The sequence below is a fragment of the Xenia sp. Carnegie-2017 genome, unplaced genomic scaffold, assembly GCF_021976095.1.
Source record: "Xenia sp. Carnegie-2017 unplaced genomic scaffold, XeniaSp_v1 HiC_scaffold_25, whole genome shotgun sequence".
NCBI classification, from domain to species: domain Eukaryota; kingdom Metazoa; phylum Cnidaria; class Anthozoa; order Malacalcyonacea; family Xeniidae; genus Xenia; species Xenia sp. Carnegie-2017.
This window is the reverse complement of record NW_025813488.1, coordinates 473,181-499,185: the sequence shown is the minus strand read 5'-3', so window position 1 is coordinate 499,185 and position 26,005 is coordinate 473,181. Positions and strand designations below refer to the sequence as shown.

Here is a 26,005-nt window from a genome sequence, read left to right as displayed (position 1 = left end):
ATAAAGACCTTTGCAATCATAAATGTGAAGACATCGTACATACTGTTTCAATTATTAATCATTAACATGATAGCACTGTCGCTTTTATTTTCATTACATTAAAATTAATTGCTCCTTTATTTTCATCGTTATTATCATTGAAAAGATGTCATTATTATCATTAAAAAGGTGTCGTCCTCAACAAACAGCTATCCGTGTTTCTTTTTCATGCCATTCATTTTTCGGAGTAGGTGAAGTGAGAAATACCCATTCATCATTGTCTGAGCAAACCACTTTCCTTGATCAAAGGTACTGCATCCTAATTTGCTATGCAAAAGTAAGAATGAAATATAGTTACATGTTTGTAAATGTAGATCGTCCAGGTTAGTATAGTCCTAAAAAGGACTGTTTTTGTTGTCGTTGACTGACGTTTCGACAACCTTAGCGGTAGTCATCTTCAGAGTCAAAATGAGTCATTTCAGAGTCATTTTAACTTTGAAGATGACTACCGCTAAGGTTATCGAAACGTCAGTCAACAACAACAAAAACAGTCCTTCTCAGGACTATATCAACATGGACGATCTACATTTACAAACATGTAAAGATACTCCCGGGTTCAAACCATTTACTTTAATGAATTATAGTCTAATGTAAAGGAAGCAATAATAAGTTGAGTTCAGTCCAGTTCCAAATTAAGAGGTTTGGAGAAAATATATTTGCCTAAAGTAGATTTTTGAGTAGCAAAGTCGAAGCACATATGAAATGGTTTCCATAAGTCTATTTTTACCTGCTCAATCTCAATGAAAACAAGCTTTCAAAAAAATGTACGACCCAAACTGCTACAAACCTGTAAAAAATAGCCACATTTATTATGTGGACGCATGTTTACAATGTTAATGAAGATAGTTATTTAGTTGTACACAGACAGTTAAAAAGAATTAAAAAAGTAAAAAAAATGAGACGCGTGCGCTGTTTGGTCAATAGCTGTGTTTGTATTAGCCTTTGAAAACCCATCTGAGGTCACTAAATTATTTCCACAAAAAAAAATTGCAAATTAATCATAAATAGTGGCATGTTGAAAGAAAAAATAAGAAAATTGTTGCAAATTAATCTGTTACGCTTTAATGCTATTCCTATAAAAGAAATAAACCATGTTTTCGTAGTTGTACAGGCTTAAGAAAGACTCGGAGACGTTTGTGAGAGCTATGAAGTTGGTCAAACTGATCTGCTCTCGAGTTCTCCTAAAGGTTTCCTCGGCTAGCAAACGTCTTTACCAAACTATAGGTAAAAGTTAAAAGAAAATAACTCTTTGAGATATAGTTACTTTGATTTCAACAACATTTTCAATATATTTGATATTTTAGAAATCTTTTCTTCATGGACCTTTTGTGTCGGGAAAAAGGTGACTCCATGAACGACGAAAGTATCATAAAAAGGACAGAACACAGTTGCATTTTTAATTTTAATTTTATTTTTAGTTTTATCAAACTATATATACCTATGCACAGTTTTAAATTGGTAGTGCAGATTTTAAAGATTTGCTACATCAGTGTTTTGCTGAAATATAAAAGCTTTAAATTTAATGCACTTGTTCTCCTTTCTACGTCCGGTACAGAATCACCTACTTCGGCATTTAAGAATCCCACAAAGAAGAAATTTAAGTCTTATGAAATGTATTGAAAATGTTTTCACTAAAGAAATTATTTCCCTGATCCTGATATAAACACTTTCAACATCAAAAACTAACAGTGTATTTGACAACTTTAGTGTCTCCTCTTCGTGGGTTGATTACAGCTTTACATCAGTCGGAAATCTTTTCAGGTTAATTATATTCATTGGTGTGAAATTAAAATCACAGTGCAACATCATCCAAAAAAGGGTAAGCAGTTCTTGTTTTAATGGCTGTGCAAACGTAATTCTGCAATTATACTTACAAAACCTTGAGGCCATAGTTATATTCTTTTGCAAAATCGCAGAAGTCAATGCTCATTTTTCCATATAGCTCACAAGGTAGAAGATCTGGTAAAAACACTATCACCTTGAATGATTAAAAAATGAACAATCAATTACCCAATTGAGATTCAAATTTAAATTTACTAACGTTAAAATAAAGATAGGTAATAGAAAAAGCAATTAAATCCTATGTACTCATGACAGCATTTAACAACTCCTCTGTCTTTGAGCGAGCATGAGAAAGACGGAAGCAAGCAATAAAAAAAATAATTTCTCTATCAACATAGTAAATCTACAAAAGCATTCTGTCATTGGCTATGATGGTGACCACATAAAAAAATAGTCAGTGGGAGATTACTCAGTAGTTTAAGTAGGCTGAAGCCAGCAGGCCAGGACTTTCGAGAGGGTCGTTTTTTCTAGACATAATTAGTTTTTATTTTTGCTGTTCCAGACTAGTTAAATGCTCTTAATTTAGACCATTTATGCAGTTAAAAACCGTACGATCTACTGTTCAAATGCATGATGCTTAGAACTCATTAAGTAATGGGCTGTACCAGTTTGAACTTTAAATTTACTCCTTATAGTTGATACTAAGAGTTACAAAAACAAGCTGGGAAATGGAAAGGCAAAGGAGCATAATGGATGCAAATGTCATCAAGAGACTGAACTTAGTTGGAGCTTACAGGGCCAGTAATTAGTATTAGTAAAAATAATATTGTTGATGAATTGAGATAAGTAGAATTTCGAATAAGTTAGAAAATAGACTGATACAGAAAAGTTATATTTTGATGTTTAGTAAGAAATAGTTCCGTTCAAAAACTTTAACTGTTTCAAAAATCAATCAATGTTAAAACGCATTGCACATTCCAAGGTTTACACCTCTATCCTGCTTGCAGGGGGAGAATGGAGTTGCCTTAACAAGAAGCTAACCTCCTTAAAATGGAGCTTGAGTTTATTGCAGTACACAGCAACGACAGTTGTCCATGGAGCATTAATTGATTTTCCTTATGGTAAAGACAAAGATTGAAATCCATCAGTGAGAGTTGAATGTGGGGTTGAGGGCATGCAATCTTAACGACGAAATGCTTTATTGTATTTTCTCTAAGACGCTATTTCTAGGCCACGCATTTTTAGAAGGGCAGCTTCCTGTTTCATGTGTCAATAAATGTATTCAAGGAAATGTTAAAGACAACGATGTTTGAGGTTTCTGTTCATTCACTAACTGCCCTATGTGACCGTTAACAGGAAGCAACTGTTTTATGGCATAGACAATAAGCAAGTTTCGTTTCTGGTATGGAAATTTGATCGTATACCAATTATTTACTTCTATAGTGAAATCAATTTTTTCAGTGAATGAAAACAGCAAAACTCGCTTAGCTGGACGAAATTTGCAAGTTGGCTCTCTAAGTCACTTTAATCTGTGTGAAACAGCTTTCCATAAACTGCAGGAAGTTCGGCTTAGGTCATTTGTAGGACTTGCGATTTTGCTAACAGATAATTATTTTATTTTTCTTACATATAATTAGTTGTCATCTCATCGCGGGAGAAGTTTTTCACGCAATTTTCGCGTATTTCATATAATAACCCATAAATATCTGCCGACGTTTTATTTCCGTGACTTGACCTCAAACTTTCGAGCTTCAAATTTGGCCAAAACAAAAACTAAATTAAATTAGTACATTCGGAAAAGTGAACATTTATAAACCCTCTCTCCCGTTTGTTTGAAGATAAAGGTGCCATGTTAAGGTAAAAGCTGCGATCGTGTCCAAGAGATTTTTTACTCCTATTTCCTTCAAAAATCTTCAACCAATTTAATTTCTTAAGTACAAATTGCAATGTAAAAGATTGGTTAGGATACAACGAGAGAGAAGAGAATAAGGATCAGGAATGCGGAAGCGGAATGGAATGGGGATAGAGCGCGGAATTAAGGATAAAATGAGGAAAGGAATTGCGGATAAAACCCAGCATTAGGGTTAAACATGAAATTGGGGAAAACGCGGAATTGGAGATAAAACGAAGAATTGTGTGATCAAGCGCGCAAAAAAAGGTTGAAACGCGGAATAAAACTAGCGACTGTTGTTGAGTTATTTATTGTTTATTCTTTTCGTGAACATAAAACTGCTTTGAATTATTGGAAATGAAAACACGTACCGTCAATAAAATTATAAAATTGGCATAAAAAGTGGGCTTGAGCCTGAAGGAAATTCAAAATTCTTTACAAAATGAAATGTTTAATAACAATGAACGCCGTGAAATGATTAACTGCACAAAATTAAAAATCAAAGTGAAAAAAAAGAAAAAGATGTAACAAAAAGAAGGAAAAGTGCACTCGACTCTTTTGATGTCATGGTATTCAAATAACCTAGACAAAAATGTGTGCGCGCGTGCGGTTTCCCAAAATATTAACCATGTACGCTATACATTTAAAATACATTTTTAAAATATTCTTATAACTTAGCCCTTTTACAAAAGAGTGACATAGTCCTTATGCCTTATTATAGGTTTTGTGATGTAACCATCCTTAGTACACTTTGACATCAACAAATACAGTTATCACAGATAACTTAAATATCAAACTTAATGTTCAACGTCCATCTTGCAATGATAAAAACTACTATGCTATTTAGTACAACATGAAACACATTCCAAATAAATAGTTCATATTTAACTCAATAATTGAGAAGAAAACAAGACATTTTCTTATTTTAGTTGTTATATTTTGAATTTATTACAAAATTCATCATCAGACTCTATTTTCAAGTTAACTGGGGCTCTACTTATACGTGCGTTACATCATTTCAACGGAAATACGGAAGTATGAATTGGATGGGAGTGATTAGTTCATTGCGTGGCCGATCAAATACTTTACTACAAAATATTTTACTCAAACAAAAACTGAAACAGAAACTGACTTTTACTAATGGAAGCACTCTTTATTAAATCACATCAACCCATTGAACTAAAATACATAGAACGCTACCTGTAATACAAAACCCTACTAATTTTTTGAAGCCGTGATTTTACCCCATACACGCGTGCGTACTCAATCAATTATCACTCCGCAAGACAATCTCGAAACACTGCACACGCGTGTCTGGGGTAATATCTCGCGAGTCTGGATTTAATTCAATTATTTGTTTCAGATAGCGTTCTATGTATTTTAGTTTAATGTACCAACCAGCACTTAATAATCGGCTTAAAGGCTGCAAGGAACTGTCACTGTTTGCTGTCAGAGCCACATGAACCTGAGGAAGCTCAAAAAAAGCTATACTGTACGACGTATTTGGAAGGCTTGTAGGGGGAATCTGGTAGAAAAGTTTGCTATTATTTCGTTGATATACGCAGTATTTTCGCATGAGGTAAATCCTTGAAAAACTGGAACAGAGTAAACTGAAGTTTATTCAATACGTAGCTCACACCTCACACACGAACACCTGGTTAATGAGTTGTTCATGATGGCCCAGACATAAATGTAATGTAATTCAAACTAGGACATGTAGATGATGAAGACCATGATGATTTTGTTAAAAAACATAGTAGGGAAACCCTTGAAATCAGCGGAGTAATAAGGAACGAGAATAGAGAAACCTATATCACTAGTGATTTGTGAACGTTGGGTGGTCGGGTAGGGTTAGGGCTGGGGATGCCCAAAACACAAATGATTTAAGTAAGAGGATACCCAAAACACGGGAATACTCATATCACTGTGACAGTGTCGCCAAAAAGAGGATGTTGAGTCTGAAATCGTGTACCATGGGGCATACCGAGAAACAACAAAATTCTTTTATTTATAGGTGCCACAAGATAAATTTTTGTAAAAATGTCAGACACAAGGAAGCCTGCGTGAAAAGATTTCATGTCGCAAGTATGTCGAAAGACAACGATAACACGATCATATTCATGGGAGAAAGAGACACTGCTATCAAAATCCATCATGTGACCGTTTAAAAAAATGGAAAAATCACATGCAGCGATTGCCCAAGTTGGAAAGCACGAAGTATATGAACGCATTCCTTGGCCACGGAAGAAAAGCTTGGCATGACGTCCAAATTTTTGAAGGGGTTTAAGGCAAAGGGCGTAAGCAAGTTAACTGCTCTTGTTACCTGTGACAGCACTAAAGGTGTTGGGAAGAATTGTAAAAAGTCTAGTGCTATAAGCAAAGAAGGAAGATCAACCGGAAAGGCTTCACCCTCAGTGGTGGTAGACCGCGTTAGTTTTACAACAGAAACTCTTCAAGTTGAAGACTTCAACACAGTTCTGCAAGCACTGCATCATCTCCAACTAAGTATGCTGGGCAACAGCACGTCATGAGCAGAAGTCTGCATGGGCGAACAATTCAGCGTTCGTTAAACAATTCTGCACATTGTCCAGTAAATTATTCTCATGTTTTTACTTATCCACCGCCACCCTCTTCTGCGTGTGCCAAATACTTTTCAAACTTCTTTATCGTCTGCACCAAAACAACAATTATTCGTCCACCTTAGAAGACTTCTTCCGGAGGCTCAACAACCTTTTGCTGTCAACCCGGTTGTGCCATTAGTCTCTTGCAGTTCTGTCGCCCTTCGATCACGTTTGCTTTAGTTGTTCTCAGTTATTAAAGCCAGGAGGAGATATAGCCAGTCCTCTTCACAATCTTACGATAACATCCAGAATACAAAGAAATTATCGCGATCCTCTTACTGGAGAAGTAAGAAATAAAGAAGGAAACGCATATTTCCATGCAAACTTAGATTGTGTCAGGATGAAACAACCCTACATTATGCCCCAAACTACTACACTACCGACAAATATTTTAAAACACCTTAGGCCAGAGCATTTACAATTTCTTCCGCTTTTAGGATTTAGTATCTAAAAAGTGCACTCACTATTTGAAATCGTTTGCACAGATACATGAAACAACCATACTATCTTCATTTAAAGCTCATACGCCAATAATTTTTTTTGCACCTTTTTTTAACTGAGACATTGATATTTCAAATCAGTCAACAAAATTTGAATCACTCTTTATTACCATAGCAAATATGTCGGCGAGTACGAACATCGTTTCAAAAATAATGTCAGTACTTTTAAGCTACTGAAATCATTGGTAAATACCAGTATTTTGAAAGTGATTGGTGTCAATATTATTAGAGTGTGTTGTTGTGGTCTTGGTGTTGTTTGTAGTTCTTCTGCCCTTTTTCTTTAGTTGTGAATATTTGACGGTTCTGTTGATATGTCCGTTTATTGTGTTGTTGTCTTTACTTATTCTGCATGATAGTTTTATAATTTTTTTTAATGGTAGTTTTTTCATTTCTAATAATTAAAAGAATAAACAATAAAAAATAACTTAGCAATATTCGCTAGTTTTATTCCGCGTTTCATCCCTATTTCCGCTCCACGTTTTATGCTCAATTCCGCGTTTTAACCCCCATTCCGTTCCGCATTCCGCTTCCGTGTATTATCATAACCCGTCAAAGATGAATCTGTTAGAAAGATTGTAATTGGAGACATGTATACTAAATACATGTACTTTATACATAAAGTTTGCTTTTTTCAATGTCCGTGAGATAATTTCATACGGCACATAATGTACATCGACTTAGACTTGCGAAGTTGATTGTACGAGCATTTTAGAGAAAAAACAATTCACAAACTGCACGTTTATGCATGAAAAGGTATATTTTGTACCAAGTTGTACCAGTTACGCACGAGATTACCTGTTGGAAGACAACGTTCATAAAACAATGTAGAACCTTATACAATCTCACTTGTAAATTCATTACTAACAATGATGTAATGATTGTAATCCTCCGTGATACATCATCCAAATCAAACTTGCACAAAAATTAATAAATGCACAACATTGACAGCAATCACAGTAGAATGTATAAGATTATTTGATCGCCAGCATGCCAGCGCAGTTTCCATAGGAGTTTACTATGTAGATTACGCATGAATTACATACAAATATATATATAAAATCAAAAAAATACCCCAAGACATGTATTCCAAATAAAATAGCCGATCCAAGAATACACTGACACGAGTTGAAATTTCTTTGTATAATTTTCTTGTTGTTTACTGGGCATTTTTGAGATCTATCCTTAGAATCAATAAAAGAATGAGCATGCATATGTTCTAAGTATTCCATGACTAATCAAGCTTTTTTCACCTTTGTTCTGAATGAAAACTTTTCCTGTAGCACTCATAAACAAATATTGCTCCCTTTCTGTTGTAGTGAAATTTGAGACAACAATTTGCATCACTAATAGACCCAAACAAGCGAACTTAAGTGAAAGACCCACTGATCTCTGCAGGAATCAATCATAAATTACCACAAGCGTTTTGTTAGCCATTGTGTAGAATGCGGTTTGGTAACCTAATTGATTAGTTTTTATAATACTAATACTAATCAAGGAAATGAATTGAAATAATTAACTCTAAAATTCTTAGACTTTTCAAATAAATTTACCATAAAATGTGGAACTGTTATAAATGTCTACTCAAATGATCTAATTTCTTTTGGCTGCAAGCTGTAGCCTTCTTGATTTCAGAGTAAAAAAGCTTTCATTCTGTTCACCAGCTCAAAATGGGACGGAGTCCGCCCATAGGGGGGTCTGGGGGAATGCTCCCCAAAAAAATTTTTAAGTTTTAACTGTCTGAAACACGTTTTCCTGCATTTTGAGGGCAGAATACAGAAAATTACTCTTATGACTAAATCGAATAAAATGATTGAATTTTACGAGTTTTTTTTTCTAATTTTGCCAATAAAAGCATGAGCGTCATGGATAAAAACGTATAATTTTGACAATTTCGTTAAGCTTCTTCCAAAACTGCTGCTGGATTGCCTCTTCTTTTTTAAAAAATAGAGAGTGCAGCATCAGACAAGCACATAGCAAAGGCGTTTTTATATGAAGTAAATGCCCCATCCTCAGGTAAAGATTTGATAAGGGAGTGGTATGAAGCATTTTCATATAACTCAATGATGGTAAGCCACTGCAGTCTGATGGAAAGATTTTCATTTGCAATCAGGGCAATTGAGCAAGCATTGTAAAGACAATTTTCATCAGCCAAAGTACTAAACCAAGTTGAGTAGAAAATAATAGGTACATAAATTATTTTTTTAATGTTATGTATTGAGGAAAAGCTCATTATTTATTAATCTATAGGGAACAAAGCAACAAGCTTAGAGAATTAGTTGCAATTTTACAGCAAACTTTAAAAATTGAGAAGAATATTTATTGTTTATATAACAATAGGGTACAAAGCAAACATCTTAGAGAACACAGTTGCAGTGTTATAGAAAGTTCTTAGAACTGAGGAGGTGGCTTATTTTTACATCTATATGGTCAAAGCAACCCAATTTCAGGAATACAGTTGCAGTGTATGGCAAGCATTAAAAATTGACAAGTAGCATAATTATTTATATACACTTTCGGGTACAAAGCAAACAGCATCAGGGACACAGCTGCATTCTTACAGCAAGCTTTAATAATTGAGGAGGTGGCTAATTTTACATATATCTATATGATACAAAGTAACCATTTTTAGGAATAAAGAACTTTGTATAAAAAACTTAGCAAGCTTAAGTATTGAGGAGGAGGCTTATTATTTATATGTTTAATATGGTACAAAGCAACCAATGAGCTTTGAGAATACAGTTGCAGTGTTATAGCAAGCATTAAAAATTGAGAAGTAGGATTATTTTATACACACATATATCAATAGAGTAAAAAGCAAACAGCTTTAAAGACACAGCTGCAATGTTATAGCAAGCTTTAATAATTAAGGAGATGGCTTATTTTCAATGAAAACATGAGGTCATTTTAATGAACGATGAGTGTCTGACCACCATATTAATTCCATTTGATACATAAATCACTAAGGTTAAGAAATATAAGGCCATAAGCATAATCAAGTGATTTCTATCATCTATAGCAAGTAACTACGTCAGAATCGATCTTACTGGTGCACAAAGCAATATGTCATTCTGACTCTGCAAAAAAGGCAATTTTGAAAATTCACAAGATCATACTCTTCGCAGTTATTCCAATTTGCTTGTTCAAGCTCCCATTTGCACCAAAAAGCGTTCACGCCTTATGGTAAAGACAAAGATTGAAATCCATCAGTGAGACTTGAATGGGCGGTTGAGGGCATGCAATCTTAACGACGAAATGCTTTATTGTATTTTGTCTAAGACTGCCAGACACAAGGAAGCCTGCGTGAAAAGATTTCATGTCGCAAGTATGTCGAAAGACAACGATAACACGATCATATTCATGGGAGAAAGAGATACTGCTATCAAAATCCATCATGTGACCGTTTAAAAAAATGGAAAAATTACATGCAGCGATTGCCCAAGTTGGAAAGCACGAAGTATATGAACGCATTCCTTGGCCACGGAAGAAAAGCTTGGCATGACGTCCAAATTTTTGAAGGGGTTTAAGGCAAAGGGCGTAAGCAAGTTAACTGCTCTTGTTACCTGTGACAGCACTAAAGGTGTTGGGAAGAATTGTAAAAAGTCTAGTGCTATACGCAAAGAAGGAAGATCAACCGGAAAGGCTTCACCCTCAGTGGTGGTAGACCGCGTTAGTTTTACAACAGAAACTCTTCAAGTTGAAGACTTCAACACAGTTCTGCAAGCACTGCATCATCTCCAACTAAGTATGCTGGGCAACAGCACGTCATGAGCAGAAGTCTGCATGGGCGAACAATTCAGCGTTCGTTAAACAATTCTGCACATTGTCCAGTAAATTATTCTCATGTTTTTACTTATTCACCGCCACCCTCTTCTGCATGTGCCAAATACTTTTCAAACTTCTTTATCGTCTGCACCAAAACAACAATTATTCGTCCACCTTAGAAGACTTCTTCCGGAGGCTCAACAACCTTTTGCTGTCAACCCGGTTGTGCCATTAGTCTCTTGCAGTTCTGCCGCCCTTCGATCACGTTTGCTTTAGTTGTTCTCAGTCATTAAAGCCAGGAGGAGATATAGCCAGTCCTCTTCACAATCTTACGATAAATCCAGAATACAAAGAAATTATCGCGATCCTCTTACTGGAGAAGTAAGAAATAAAGAAGGAAACGCATATTTCCATGCAAACTTAGATTGTGTCAGGATGAAACAACCCTACATTATGCCCCAAACTACTACACTACCGACGAATATTTTACAACACCTTAGGCCAGAGCATTTACAATTTCTTCCGCTTTTAGGATTTAGTATCTAAAAAGTGCACTCACTATTTGAGTACCCACCTTTGCAATCGTTTGCAGAGATACATGAAACAACCACACTATCCTTATAGGCATAAGGCGCATGCGCCAATAATTTTTTTTTTGCACCTTTTTTTAACTGATACATTGATAATATTTCAAATCAGTCAACAAAATTTGAATCATTCTTACGTCATTGTTACGTCACTCTGGGATTACATTCATGGTATTGCGTCAGCGCCCATGTGACAATGTTGAAGCGACCCTGCTTGTGAGCGTTGTCTGTAAATTTCGAGGTGCATTCTGTTCTATATATTTGCTTTTTGCAAAGAGAATTCTGATACAAATTCTACTTTAAGTGATCTCTATGACGTAATCGTACTGTAGTAAGCTATGGTATTGACCTAATGATAAACATAAGGGTTTCATGTATGTTGGCTAACATGTAGATGATTTTAGATATGAATATTGGCATTATGAAACAGTAAACATTAATAATTTTATGTTCTGGCTAAGGATATGGCTAACATATTAGATTAAGGATCAATTTTGCGTATTTTAGAATTTAGAGCACGAAATTATTACCTAAAAGACAGTTAGTACTCATAACTTGCACAATCATACATCCCAAAGTTTATTTTCTATATCTTCCTTATTCTGACTTCTCGTGGACATTCGGAGATCATATGTGTATTTAAAAATTATGGACAGCTTTTTGAGACGGGAGTGAGAACATTTAACGATTTTACCGATATAATTGTTGTATTTTTTAATTCTTCTGCCAAATATATAAAGCTCAGAAAAACAAAATGTTTTGTTTGGTGTATTCACACCATAATATGGGCAAAATATAGAGAAAATTTGTTCCTTTTGTTAGCTTTCAGAATGGCGCGAACGTAACGAATTTGTTGTGAAATGCCTAAAACAATTACACATACCCCAGACGGCCAAATAAAAAGGTATGCCAGCGATATCCTTCATGAGTGTGGCTTGCGGTTAATTTTTTTGCACAGCGAAAACTTTTCGCACTGAAGATGTTTGTTTTCCATTCGGATTAAATTTCGTTTCGCTTTGTGAATCAATTATTTTGCATTTAGGCGTTTGTTTTGTATTACGTATTATTTCATTTTACCAAACTAATTTTCTGCGCAAGAAACAAATTTCTTTTGCATCAGAATCTTTGGTTTTTCATTCACAAATTTGTTTTGTGAATTGCACGTGCGGGCCACCGTATTAAACGGATATGTTCTTGCAAAAAATTTTTTGAACGTTTTTACTAGTAATTGTAAACATTGTAGAGCTAAGTCATAAATGTGCCTTGAAATAGGCAATAATTAAAAGACAGTGCAACACTTTGGACTACTACCATGTGTTAATACAACTAATTTAAGTCTTCATTTTCAATGTTATCGCAATGAATCACTTTAATTGTCATTCCATTTTGTTCATCTCTAACTTTGTCGTCATCATCTCCTGAAAAAATTGTCAAACTTAGTATAAGCGGACTATTTTGTAAAGAACATTCTTGGTGATCGTCAAGAATGACCACAAAGTCGGCCTCGTGTACAGACAAGCAGAGCCAAGAAGTAGCTACACAAATTATGGACTTTTCTCTTCAAAACATTGTTTTTTCTCAATCAAAAATTAATTGCCTTTCTAGAAATGTATATTTTGAGCCCTTTTGTAAAAGGCGAACTATGCTCAACGTATTTCGCCCAACGCTACTGCACCCTGGGATCATGCAATGAAGCATTTTGCATCTAAATCGTCAATTGTTTCCTGTAATCAAATATCCTATGTATAAATGCACATGGCTTTTAACCCCTTCTCCACAAAATAACATTGAGGTGACGTCATTCAACGCTAGCGCTAATATTTGAGCGACCGCTAATTTTTGTGCGACCACTGATATTCTGATAGCGAATAATGATAAACACAAGCATAGCAACTTTCTTCTTCTCGAATATCCTGCATTATTTAAGCTGTAACTCACCAATAACTCATCTGAGCAGGCGAATAATACGTGGCAACATTATGAAAGATATAAATTCTACTTCAGAGCACAGTTCCTCTTCAATGCTAATTTATAACGTTTTTCAATTTCTATGAATAACTCAATGTGTTTTATTGGATGATCACTTCATGTAAGATAGTTTTAGAAAGGATTTGGTTCGATAAAAATGGGCACAGAAAACAACCAATTCTTCCTACCTCATCAGAGTCCAAGAGTGATGGCAGTGCACTGAAAAATAAGAGAAAGAATATCCTATCATGATAACCAGGAAATATAAAATCAAAAGCTATTGAGGCTAACTAGCTCAAGAATGCGATGAAGGAGATTGGAGGCAGTTTAAACGGGCTAAGAGCAAATTTACCAATGTTACTCTAACTTAGATCGTCCAGGTCAGTAGAATCCTGAGGACTGTTGATGTGGTGTTGACTGACGTTTCGACAACCTTAGTCAACATCAACACCAACAATCTTTCCCAGGACTCCACCAACATACAATCTACAAAGCGAACAGGCAGTTTTCACGTGGTCTAGCCGGATTTGGGGTCTTAAAAAGGCCCGTTTGGCAGGCAAGTAATGAGCACAAAACAGTCAATTGTTTAATTGATTCCCTCTCCCTTTCTCTTTTTATTCAGGCTAAAGGCACCAGATAATTAGAAAAAATATTAAAGAACATACGTGTCGATTCCACCAGAAGTTGGGATGTTCTCCTCGACCCACTTTAAATCATCTTCCTGTAAACACAACTTCAATTGACATGATGTATAATGCAGTTTGATTTTGAATATTTCTTACATTCTATCGTCGAAAACGCCAAATAAGAATCAAAACTATCGAAAGGACGTAAAGGCTAAGCCGAGAAATTATATTGCCTTAAGAACAGTTAATTTCCCTAATGAAAGCAAGATGATCATCTTTGCACAGTTAAGAAGACGTTTATTGGGCGTTCACTCCGGATACTAAATAAAGTTATTATTCTTCTTCTACTACTGAAGTTCCATCTTTGTTTAGCTATATATGTGTATTGGCCATAATTGCCAAATAGCACATCGGAATGGCAATGCAATCTCACTTTTGGCAATATATTGTGTAAGTAAATCATGTTTCATTATACGTGTTATTAGTGACACTTACGCGTAAAACAATGAAATAACAATTTTGATTGGTTCAAGGACTTTGTGTCATTCATGCGCGATTTATGTAAGCGGTTTAAAAGAAACAGGAAATTTCACACTCGGGCGTCGCGCTTACCCTCAGTTGCCCGAGTAGCTAATAAGTAAAACTCGCAAATATAGGTGAACTGAGAGGAAGCCAAGGTCATGCGACTGCGTGGTTTCTGACGATAAACTCACTAACAAACAAAAATGCACAAAATTACCGCTTTTTTTCTTTGCTTTTCACCAGGTGGAACACTTTCTCCATCATTTTTGTTACGCATTTTCATACCTTCTACAAAAAAAGGAAAGACATCTAAGCAGGCAAATATGAAAGCAACACTTTCTCAGTAACATATCTCACTTTGGTCGATAGTTTCTTACTCTAAATGCAGGAGTAATAAGTTGAATTTGCTCGTTTGTACATATAACAATAAAAATACAATTACATAATTATCATCTATAGGCTGCATCAAAAAGCCCTATAGAAATTAGGTACTGTGATAATTTCAATGCCTATCACTATGTTTAACTCACGGGTGCATTAAGTATTGTCAGCCACTTGTTTATCTTACATATCTTTGTCACAAGCACAAAAGCTTTTTAGTTCCAGGGAATTTCACATAACTTGATGATTTTACAGCCTCACACAGTGAGTGTGAGTGCAAGTGACACCCGTTTCAAACGTCAAATTTCACATATCAAATCACGCGTTGTTTTCTTTTGTTTTTCACGCATTCGGCACATGTAAAATTTGACGTTTGAATTAGGCCTATAAGCTTTTAGAATACGAGCGTTAGTATTCATGACATAAGAAATAAATTATAGAGCGCTTTCACTCTTTTCCTAAAGATCACGAAGTAAGCAACCTTATTAATTATCCAAAGAGCTCATTAAAAGTATTTTCATTAGGTACACAAAAATGGCAGCTATAACGTGAGGTGAAAACGCTCTATAGTATTTACTATACTTTAAAATCAACGTTTATTTGTAAGCAGATCTAGTATAGAATTACGAGTGAACACATACGAAAGGCATCTGATAAAGTAATGTCGTCATCTTCATCATCTTCACCAACATCAACCAACGGTGTAAACGCGTATCTAAGACAAAGACAGAGATTTGAGTCATTGAGTCGTAAAGTTATTGGAAGATCATGGGGTACTTTAAATAACACCGTCATTGACTTCACGAATTAAATTTAGCACAAAACGATAGTGAATCTGTGCTTGTCACTAGAGAATATAATTATTATCAATGATTTAGATTAATGATCCTTTGATTATTAACGATTTCCTAACAATACCGCAGTCCAGGCAGTGCAATAAAAATATATTTTGAAAAGGCCTATTAAAGGGAAATCATCGACCATATATTTTGTGCCGTAGCGGGGTTTAAATAAGAGAGAGCCTGACAAATCACCATAAAACACAGAGATTTTAGTCGCAAAAAACAGAGAAGACAGCACGATGAAAAATGATCCATCAGTAACGTTGTAACTTTTCCAGAAATGTCAAAACTACAAGAGTAGTTTCATGTATAAAATGGAAAACATACCGTTGGTTATTTGCAGTAGGCCGCCATAACACCATTATAGCAAGAAGTACGAGAGCAAAGAGAAAATGCCAAAATGCATCATCAATCCAAACCTCTTTCCAGTCCTAAACATAATATTCTGGTTATTTTTTCCAATGTCACGCGATGATTTTACGGATATTTCATCACTAAATACCTCGATGCAAACTGCAAATGAATGTGTTTTGATAACCCAAACCATGAATCCAACAGATGCTAATGAAAAAAATTTCATGAGCAATAAAGAAAAAAATCAAACCAATAGCAAGTTGTGGGAGGGAAGATTATAAAGGCTTTGATTGGTTGATAGAGTTTGAGCTCATAAGTCAAACGTTTGTTGATTTGCTATGTCCAGGGACAGAAATATTGTAAGATGAGAATTTGAAATGAGAATTTCAATTTTTTGAATAAGAGAGCCTCAGAGGATAATTGATTTCAACGACACAGAAATCCTCCTAGAATCACAGAGAACCCACTCAATATGTCATAAATATGAAAAATACATGAAAGTGTGTTTGTGTGTGTGAGTGTGGGGGAGGGGGGGACAGCCGAAATATACTCCCACTAAATCAAAATTGCAAGAAGAAACGTGTTTATAGCTGCACTGTATAGCTACATAATTAGAAAGATTAAAATTAAGTAATCATGGCTGCACAAGCGGGGTGAAGAAGCTAAGTGGTCGCCTATGGGAAAAAGTTGTACAATAATTTACTCCTCAATCGTTATGTTGATACGCTAGTGTTATGATATAGTAGTTGAGCGAATAGTTAACTTGATGTGCGTACATCATGTTTTTGTATTTGTGGCATTTAGATAGTTCAGGATACTTTGAAAACTTTTGTAATATATTTTATAGTTTGAAAGTATGATTTTGCAGGATTTTTTGGCACTCATAGTTAAAAAATTGACTATTTACATTGCTTGACCGCCAACATAAAAAAGCTGGTAACAAATCTTATTTTTAACGTCACAACGGGAATTCGTCTACTTTGTTTATAATAATACACATGAAAAATTTCTCTCGTCTGATTGGTTAAGAGCAGCGCAATTTATCGTAAATACCAGTTCAAAAACAGGAAACAGAGTGCAAAAAAAATGAAATACAGTGCTATTTATTTTAGATTGGTTACGTCAAACAACGAAGTGATTTAAGAGCCGATCAAAATAAAACATTTCAAAGGCAGGAAAGTTAAATTATTGTAAACAAAGCAATTACAATGGCTGGCGTAAGTTTTAAGTAAATTTTCTTTGGAAAACGAGTTTACAGTTCACGGTTTGCAAGATGTTTCTTGATAAAAATATGAACACTGCTAAAATCGAAGCAACGATGTTGTGAAAAGTAATTTCCGACGGAATTGAAATGTATGAGCCTTGGCTGAAGTCGAAAATCAACCGAATTGACAAATTTTTCATGTATCTTATTAATAAGTAATAGCATAGCTTTTCGTACAATTTGAGAAAAACAAGCACTCGTGAGTTTTTCATAGTCTTTGAAAAACTCACTCGTGTATGTTTTTCCCTTATTGCACTCGAAACCATGTTATTACCTGTACAAATTAGATGTTTTCAAAAATGCACGACACATTGTGTAATGCGACACTTCTTAAGATCTTATAAACTATCTACATAGGCCAATTGGAAAAACATGATATACATAAATATAGCAATAATCAAAATGACATGACGTCATAAGTGAACGTGACATCCACCCATGCACAAATGCACAATTTTTAACCACACGAAAGACTTCAAAGACTCCCCGAATAAGCTCATTTTCAATATGTCGAGGCACTCACACATAAACTTCTCAACTTTTTAATAGGCTAGAAAGGGTAAGTTTGCACCATGCCTGTTGAGAGTTAGCAAACTTACCTAACACAGCAACAGCTAAAATATTCGTGAAATGACGATAGAGCGATAATTTGATGACGTTCTTCCGGATTCTCAATGTTCTCATAGTTTGCAATAAAGACATGAAAATCCACCAACATATGACCGCATCCAAAACTGATAGCGGAATAGACGCAATCATTTGCTTGCGATTCACATCCACTTGTACCTGTATATAAAAGGGAAAAGTATTAGGATTGCATCAAGCAGAACAAAAAAATAAAAGCTTTCGCTCGTTGGAAAGCCAATGTAAATAAAAAGATAACAAAGCTTAGCATAAACAGGTCATATCGGCGCGCTTGCGTATTAATTCATCGCTAACGTCTAGAGCTATGAAAAATCTATGTAATCCTCTTCTTGTCAACAAAAGTTCTTTTTCCCTGAAAAATAATTTAATTGCTGTAAATGTCTTGTTCATGTGCACATTTGAACATCATACTAATTGTGCAAATGATCTACTGTTCATATGCATTGCTTGAAAAAAGAATATGTTCGAAATACGTTTCCTTTCACTTTCGTATCTTTTGACAGGGTATTTTCCGGTATAAAATGTCGGTCGGCGCTAAAATATGATTTCTTTATCGCACACAATAGTTTTACATGCTTGGAGTTACCTATCTTTTAAATCCATAGCAACTAGAATTTAAAAAAGAACACTGAACATAATCCTTCCAGGTGAGACCTCTCGTGAAGCTTTGCATGAGTGGGCTTAAGCCTGAATTGTCATCGTCTGGGTGATAGACGCACGAGCTTTTTAAAAAAACGTTTGAACAAATATCTCAAGGTAACTGCTTATCTCATCATATAACCCCAACGATATAATATATATATAGTTTGGGGCAAATGATGAAATAAGCGGTTACCTTCATATATTAATATATATTGGTAACCGCTATAACCCTATAGGGAGTGCATTAATTATAAATTACGCAATTTTAACAATTGGACATTCTATAAATGTAGAACTGATCGCTTTCAGAAAAGTGTCCTCCCGTCATGATTCGAGTTTCAAATTCCTACAAACATTGGATATTTTTATACTTAAATACATAAATATCTTAACTTTAGTTAACCAATATAACTATTACATTAAAACAAACTTTGCTATAATATCGTAATTCGCTTTCTTGCAATAAAGTGCCATTAAACATGGGGAAATAAAAGAATGGAAAGAAACCTATCGCAAAAAATGTCGTGTAATATACACAAATGATGAAGGCAGCAATAGACAGAAACAATTGACAGATTACTCTACAATCCATTTTGGATTGTAGAATGTACTTGTTGATCTGTTTTTAGATTCAAGAACACGGAAAACAGGAACAAGAAAAGAGTAAAACCGGGTTGCTATGTAACGCACTAGACAATAGATTAAAATCTTACAGATAATTCACGGTACGATCCCTCCACTAAGCTGAGTACAAAATATAAGCTGCTGACGGCAAGAATTCGATGAAGAGCATTTCCAAGACGAGGTCTGTAAGAAAAATAAACGTTCCTTATGCATCTTGCATGGCGTCATTAACGTCCAGTTGAATTACATTTCAACGCCTACCTTTTTTTAAAGTGCTTATATTACGAATTTTAGCCCCCCCTTTTTTATGAGCTTAATTGAAAATTTGGATTATTTGAAGAACTATGACATGTCGCTGGACTTAAACAGATAAATATAAGTTCCTTAATTTTGCCTCCAAAGTCGGGTACTATTTGCGAATTTATTACGACGCCATATTGATACTTGTGACGTAGATAGTTGAACACGTCTGTTTCCGTCAATATAATATTATATTATAGGAGGTGATTTTGTTGTCGTTTTTCTTGTCTTAAAAACAAATAATGACAGTATTTTCAATGAAATATTAAAAAACAAGTTTTCCGGAAAGTATGGCCTCAAATCAGTGCTCAGATAATTCGAATTCGATGTCTGAATGCGTATCTGATTCGAGCTCGGAATCCGTGGGTTATGTCGAGCATTTAAACGACTTCGCATAAGACGATGAACCGCTGGCAGGAGATGGTGATGAAGTGCATACTCCAGATGATCCCGATGGAATTCTCCCTGCGACATTAGAACGAAGTGATGACGTAATTCCACTCGGTGAATGATAAGTTGTTGTTTTCTCCTGTTTGTAATATACATAAAGTTACTTTATAAACCACAATGCTCCCACGTTTCAGGTGTAATTGTCAATGCTGTCATACCGATTTGTTAGAAGGCGCATTAGAGTACAGATGCTGTATAGAAATAGGACCAGCTTTGCAGAAAATGACATTCGATGGCAGCATTGAGAAAATATCATGCATAACACCGCATGCCAAATTTGGGCCTTTAGTTCATGAGGCTGTCCTTGAAAACGTCGGGCCACTATTGAGAGATAGGAATGGACGTGCTTATCGCCGCCAAGCATCACAATCATTAAATATGTAAGATTGTAAATTGTATGAGAAACAATGTTATCATCAACATTGTTTCATCAACAATAATTAGTCCAACGTTTTTATTTACTTCAGGTACTTGAGAGCTGTCGCATACAGATGGTTGATGCGATGGTTTTGTGGGTCTATGGGATGGGAGAATACTCGGCCTTTACCTGCCTGTGTTTACCACATAAAGTTCTTTTCAACACATTTACCACAATTTTGCTCTACAATGGCCATCGAACCAATGTTTTTAATGTGTACTTTTGGATTTTCAGCCTTGCAGTTAAAGCAAAATATTTCAAATATCTCAACCAATGAGATGTAAAATACCAGGAACATAGGTTGTTCATGCGAGCTTGCTCCTTCATCAATTCTGTAACACGATTAAGAAAATTCATTATTATGAAATACAACAGAGATCTAATTCTTTATAAGATAAAATACCTGACTGTATTGTGGTATCTTCATCTAAATCTTCACTCTGACTAGACTCTTTGAAAGAGGAGTAGTCCATGTATGATTCTCCTTCGAAAGCTCTTCAGCACTCCCCTGCATTCCATCGTCTATATTAATGCTGGTCACCACGGATGTAGTACGATTTTCCCTGATTTCGCTTCGATATTCATTTTGCAAATTCTGGGCCTTTTTCTTCAAAGATGCTTTTGTCTTTTTATACCAGCTTAAAGTCTTTTGTAAAGATGTAAGTTTTTTCTTAAGACGATGGCACGACTTACATGGAGACTGGGATTCACAAATATCTTCACCAACTGCATGTAGTTCTTCTTAAAATGGAGAATCGTTTGCTTCCCCAGTGCATGCTCAGCTCCATCACTAGTAGATGGTACTTCCTCATCGAGAAAACATGTTTCCTTCAGCGATGGCTTATGGAGAGTATGTCGAATAATCTACAAAACTTATATCGAATTTACATATGACAAAAGAAAAATTAACATAAACAAGCGTAAACTAACTTGTCTTCGCTTTCTATCGGTTATTTCGTCCTGTAATGGTTCAGGAATCCCAGCAACGTCAATGGTTGGGATAGCATCTTTCTTTAACCTTCTTTTGAGCTTCACTTGCACGCTCAAATTAAGGTCAAAACAAGAATCTTCAAAATGCGCAGAACACAGACACGAGGTAGAGGAAGCCTCAAAACCCGGTCTATGTTTACGCACAAAATTCACCCATTTTCTATGTCTTTGCGGCTCTGTTTCTTTTTTAGGAAACAGTTGCATCGACATTCCTTCGGTTTTTGAATCATTGGCGCAACTAATTTGATTAGGTCCACCAGCAACACAGCGTTTTCCTCCGCGTTTCTTATTAAGATTACTAGTAGAATACGCCATGTTGATATATGTGTTCAACTTTCTACGTCACAAGTCATTTGCATACCGATCAAAAAGTTCGCAAAAAAATGCTGAAAATCGTGACTTTGAACGTCCGTAAAATCACTTTCACCAATCCAATTTCAATTATAATTGCAGATTTAAAATCACTGAAACAAGGTCTTTCAATTAAGCTCATAAAAAAGGGGGGCTAAAATTCGTAATATAAGCACTTTAAACTGCAGCACACAAGTGAGTTTTTTAAAGACTGCACACACATATCAAAAGTCCGAAGAACCAGCGTTTTTTAAATTTAGATTTAAGAAAAGATTTGTTATTTGTAACGGAAGACTTAAAGCTTGTAAAGAATTACAGCTTTTCACTTAAAATAAAACATGCTCACTCCACCAGTAGGATCTCTAATTTCACAATTAGCTTTCTATTGTAAAAGTCACACTTCTTCCACCTGTTATCTGTAAATGTCATTTATTTTAATTTAGTTTGCTTGTCTTGCGTACTTCCGCTTCTTCATCCGCACGCGTTGTAAATATATATGTGTATGCAAAATGTTGCAAGATCATTCTGTCTGAGGATGGTTTTGAAATAAAGTCGAAAATTTACAATTTCGTTTGCGTCTTGTATTTAAAAAAATTTTGCTATCTCAAGATGACTTGTTTTTTGCTCCTTTTTTGCTTTACTTTTTTAAATTATCGCCTGGAAATGTTTTTTTAGACGATTAAAATTGTGAAAATATTAGTTTACATACAACACAACTGCAGCCATGTTTTTTTGAACTGAAAAGAAGATTGTTGGGCTTTCACTGCTTTTCAGGCAATAAGGTTATCGTATTTACAGTGCAATTTCACTTTTCTGCGGGGCAATTATAGATAAACTACAAGCAATCAATCAGAATCGAAAACGATGATTTATCGATCGCAGTTTTAAACTCTTAATCTACTGAGAGTGGTCACCTTTTGCGCGGTATGACTGTGTGCATCCAAGTCTTTTCTAAAGGTACTGTTCAAATGGGAGTTATGACTTACAACACTTAAGTGAAAAATGATATAACGTCTGTCAGTTATCTCGTACAGTTACAGGATTGTGAATATTTAAGACATACGACGACGTCACAACTTTTCATGCTCTCATAGCTTCACTATCACGAATAAGCCCCAACACTCTGGTAAGTTTAGTTTTACAGCCATAATCTATTCGGCCTAACAGTCTGAATTCATCTAAATCTTCCTAATACAGCTTAACATTGTCCACAAAAAGTAACAGAAAAAAAAAATTCCTCACGACTAGACAAAATTTACTTACTTGACAATACCGAAACCCATGCTTACAATGAGAATGAGTACTCGAGAGAGAGTTCGCTTGATGCATGACAGAACAAGAGCCAGAACGACAAGCCCATGAGCTAAAATTTACATTTGCTTGAGTTAAAATTCTATACACGCTAAAAAGTGTTCAACACAAGCAAAAGATTAGTGAAGCCATAAAGAGCAGCAACATTTTTCGAAACGGAAAATATACTTTTGCTTTGCATCAGAAGTCGAGAGAAAATTAAAGGCGAACAAATAACGCAGACAAGTATCGAGTTATTAATCCACGAAAACTTTTTGCTTCACGAATGTGCACATATTTATGTAAGTACAGATAAAGAAATAACTTCTTTTCATAGTTAAGTCGACTTTTTGCCAAGATTATTTGCAATATATTAGATAGGTCAAAAGTTTTATCTTCGTGGACTTTCTGCGTCTATGGTGACTCGGATGCTACGTAAAAAGAAGAGCACTGCATTCAAGACAGAGTAGCTTCATCATACAGGTTTATAGTAAACAATAAAACTTTTTTTGGCAAATCTTCCTAAAAAAAACTGCAACATAAATTTAAGATGCCGCATATGTGTATAGTTTGACGATATCGTTTGAAACCTTTAAAAACTAAAACTGTTCGGACGCTCTTTCCCACGGAAGCACTATCATATTGTACGACAGGTAAACTATCAACTTTACGTCACTTTCGGTACCGAGTCACTCAATTTTAGCCGTAAAAAAGTCCATGAATAGAAAATTTTCGACCTAACAAACATATTGCAAATAAATCGATCCTACTACTTAAAGAACATGTTTCCTTTACACTGATATAAGGACTTTAATCACTATGATCATGCATTCACGACGTTTAGTTATCAGAAGTATCTCACATCACATTTCTCATTGCGCTTTACATTCAAGATATTTCTAAAACAGAAAATTAGCTAGGTCAACGTATGGCATATTTTACCTGGCACACCAGTGTCATTAACATTGTTGTATTCTGAAAACAAGATGGCCTTTTCCAACATTCCTAAATAATGTCGTCGTAAATAAGAGATGAGCTGTAAGATTTGCAAGCGAAAAACTAAAAATTATATCAACTAAATATTAAAATCTTTGGTCTCAAAAAACAATACTTGATACGGTATACACACTTAACCCACAAAAAAGAGGATGATTGCTTTTTAAAGTATTTATACTACGAATTTTAGCCTCCCTTTTTTAGTAGCTAAATTAAAAGAATAGCTTTCGGGGATTCTATTTCTGCAATTTTTTATCAAATCTGATTTCCAGAAGTGATTTATTAAGGTTCAAAGTTGCTATTTTAAGACATATTTTTGCGAGCTTTTTAACGTTATGTTAATGAGGTGTGACGTAGATAGTTCAACCATTGAATTATAAATATACTGAAATGATAACACGGTGGGGATTAAAGCCGTGTTTGATAGGTAGTGCCAGTCCTTTGTAACCTTAGTTTTTCAAAATATACTCTTTTTATATCGCAAAATCCCACCCTTTTCTGCTTGTATAATACCTTCATTATTTAGCTTTGACTATAAAAGAGGCATTAAATTTTTCACTCAAGTAACTACATTGAACAAAGGTCGTTTAGTTTCTGAAATAGCATCTGACAAAAACAAAAGTTGAAGAAAACCGCGCGAAAACATTCGCTTTTTCAGAGTTATAAGAAGTTGTAGATATGCCTACCTGTTTCTAATGCCAAAATATTGTAGTTCCCGGTCAAATACACAAACTATTAAAGTTTCCAAAAATTTGAATCATCGAATAAAGAGAAAAGTGTGTTTTTTAAGAAGCATTTTTCATGTGACGAAAATTGCAATTACATATATTGCTCGGTGTGTCATAATGAAAACAAAAGATTCTCACAGAAAAAACTATTTAAAAAAGCCTTTTTCATGTCATGTATAAATACAAATAACTTGTTTCATGTAAACAACGTCCGATTTTTGTATGTTGTGTGTAAAAAACCCAGTAAAAAGGAAAAGAAAATCAAGTGATCAGAATGATCATCCTCTATCAAGAAAAAAAGCACGACAAGGAAATAGAAAATGGTACAAGCAATCGTTTAACGATGCATGGTTAATAGAACCAGAATTATAAGACTGAATTTCAAAAGACCCCGGAAATAAATTCACAGTAAGATGCAAAGTTGTGAACATACATTCAACGGTCACAACAAGTCGGCTTTGATGACGCATAAAGCCACAAAAAAGCATAACGATGCACTTAAAGCCAAGCAAAACACTTTGAACGTAAGCAAGTTTTTCAAAAAGCAAACAGGGCCATATATATGTTGATAAAATGACAGCAAAAGCCGAAGTTTTGTTGTCTGGTTTTTTAGCTGAGCACCGAACGCCTTTCATTAAGGCCTTTCATTAAGGCCAGAAAAATATTTTTGCAGACAGCAAAATTGCGCAGAAAATGCAGTTGAAAAGAACAAAGGCATCGTATGTTATTCAAGAAGGAATTGCGCGAGAGAAAATCGAGTCGCTATCAGCAATCTGTCGAAAAAACAAATTTTCTCTGATCGTAGACGAATCAACAGATATTTCGGTCTCCCAAATTCCTGCTGTTGTTGTCAGATTTTACCATGAAAGGAAAGTGACTGATGCTTTATTGACTGCCCTTGACGTAGAAAATGGCTCTGCTGAAGGATTGTATACGGCTGTTAAGAAATTTTTTGAAGAACGAGCAATACCACTAAGTAATGTTGTTGGTTTTGATAGCGACAATTGTTCGACAATGATGGTTGGAAGAGGAGGTTTCCAAACTCTTTTAAAAAAAGATGTACCTGGTGTATTTGTCTTTGGTTGTATTTGTCACTGCTTTGCTCTCTGCGCGCACCATGCAAGTAGTCGCCTACCTTCTTGGTTGGAAGGATTTGCGAAAGACGTCTGCTGTTATTTTTCCTGTAGCAGTAAGCGACAACACTAATTCCGTCTCATACAAGATATTATGAAAGCACCTCGTCATAAAGTTCTCAAACTTTCACAGACAAGGTGGCTCTCTCGAGGCCAAGTTGTTGCAAGAATTTTAGAGCAATGGGATGCATTAAAACTTTTTTTCAATCTGAGTCTCAATGTGATCGTGTAGACCAGGCTGTCAAGATCTTCGAAACCGTGACGACAAATGGAACCAAACATATTATGGCATTCCTAAA

General features: G+C 35.2%; 2 protein-coding genes and 1 long non-coding RNA gene across 5 annotated transcripts in view; all 3 read right to left on the bottom strand.

Annotated features, from left to right (window-relative positions):
* Positions 1–40: 40 nt before the first annotated feature.
* On the bottom strand, positions 41–8,181 carry LOC124453347. Of its 2 annotated transcripts, none has more exons than XM_047004155.1 (5): positions 8,084–8,181; positions 7,905–8,014; positions 1,914–2,017; positions 767–826; positions 41–306 (listed from the first exon to the last, which is right to left on the bottom strand). In XM_047004155.1, the coding sequence occupies exons 2-5, from the start codon at positions 7,998–8,000 to the stop codon at positions 189–191; spliced, it is 378 nt and encodes a 125-aa protein (XP_046860111.1). In that variant the 5' UTR covers positions 8,001–8,014; positions 8,084–8,181; the 3' UTR covers positions 41–188. The 2 variants fall into 2 exon arrangements, with proteins under 2 accessions (XP_046860111.1, XP_046860110.1); XM_047004154.1 differs by having other exon boundaries at positions 7,905–8,009.
* A 4,046-nt stretch (positions 8,182–12,227) lies between these two features.
* The window catches only part of LOC124452669 (transmembrane protein 87A-like), a 41,165-nt gene continuing 27,387 nt past the window's right edge, over positions 12,228–26,005 (bottom strand). For both annotated transcript variants that reach the window (XM_047003258.1, XM_047003259.1), the window contains 11 exons: positions 23,792–23,854; positions 22,823–22,922; positions 19,140–19,233; positions 17,739–17,925; positions 16,024–16,082; positions 15,849–15,952; positions 15,321–15,394; positions 14,516–14,586; positions 13,816–13,871; positions 13,339–13,369; positions 12,228–12,600 (listed from right to left, as the gene is read on the bottom strand). In XM_047003258.1, coding sequence (XP_046859214.1) covers positions 12,559–12,600; positions 13,339–13,369; positions 13,816–13,871; positions 14,516–14,586; positions 15,321–15,394; positions 15,849–15,952; positions 16,024–16,082; positions 17,739–17,925; positions 19,140–19,233; positions 22,823–22,922; positions 23,792–23,854 — 881 coding nt within the window. In that variant the 3' untranslated portion in view covers positions 12,228–12,558. The remainder of the gene's footprint in view (positions 12,601–13,338; positions 13,370–13,815; positions 13,872–14,515; positions 14,587–15,320; positions 15,395–15,848; positions 15,953–16,023; positions 16,083–17,738; positions 17,926–19,139; positions 19,234–22,822; positions 22,923–23,791; positions 23,855–26,005) is intronic.
* On the bottom strand, positions 20,400–21,020 carry LOC124452672. Its single transcript, XR_006950837.1, has 2 exons — positions 20,622–21,020; positions 20,400–20,550 (listed from the first exon to the last, which is right to left on the bottom strand). It is a non-coding gene; the product is annotated as an uncharacterized LOC124452672 (long non-coding RNA).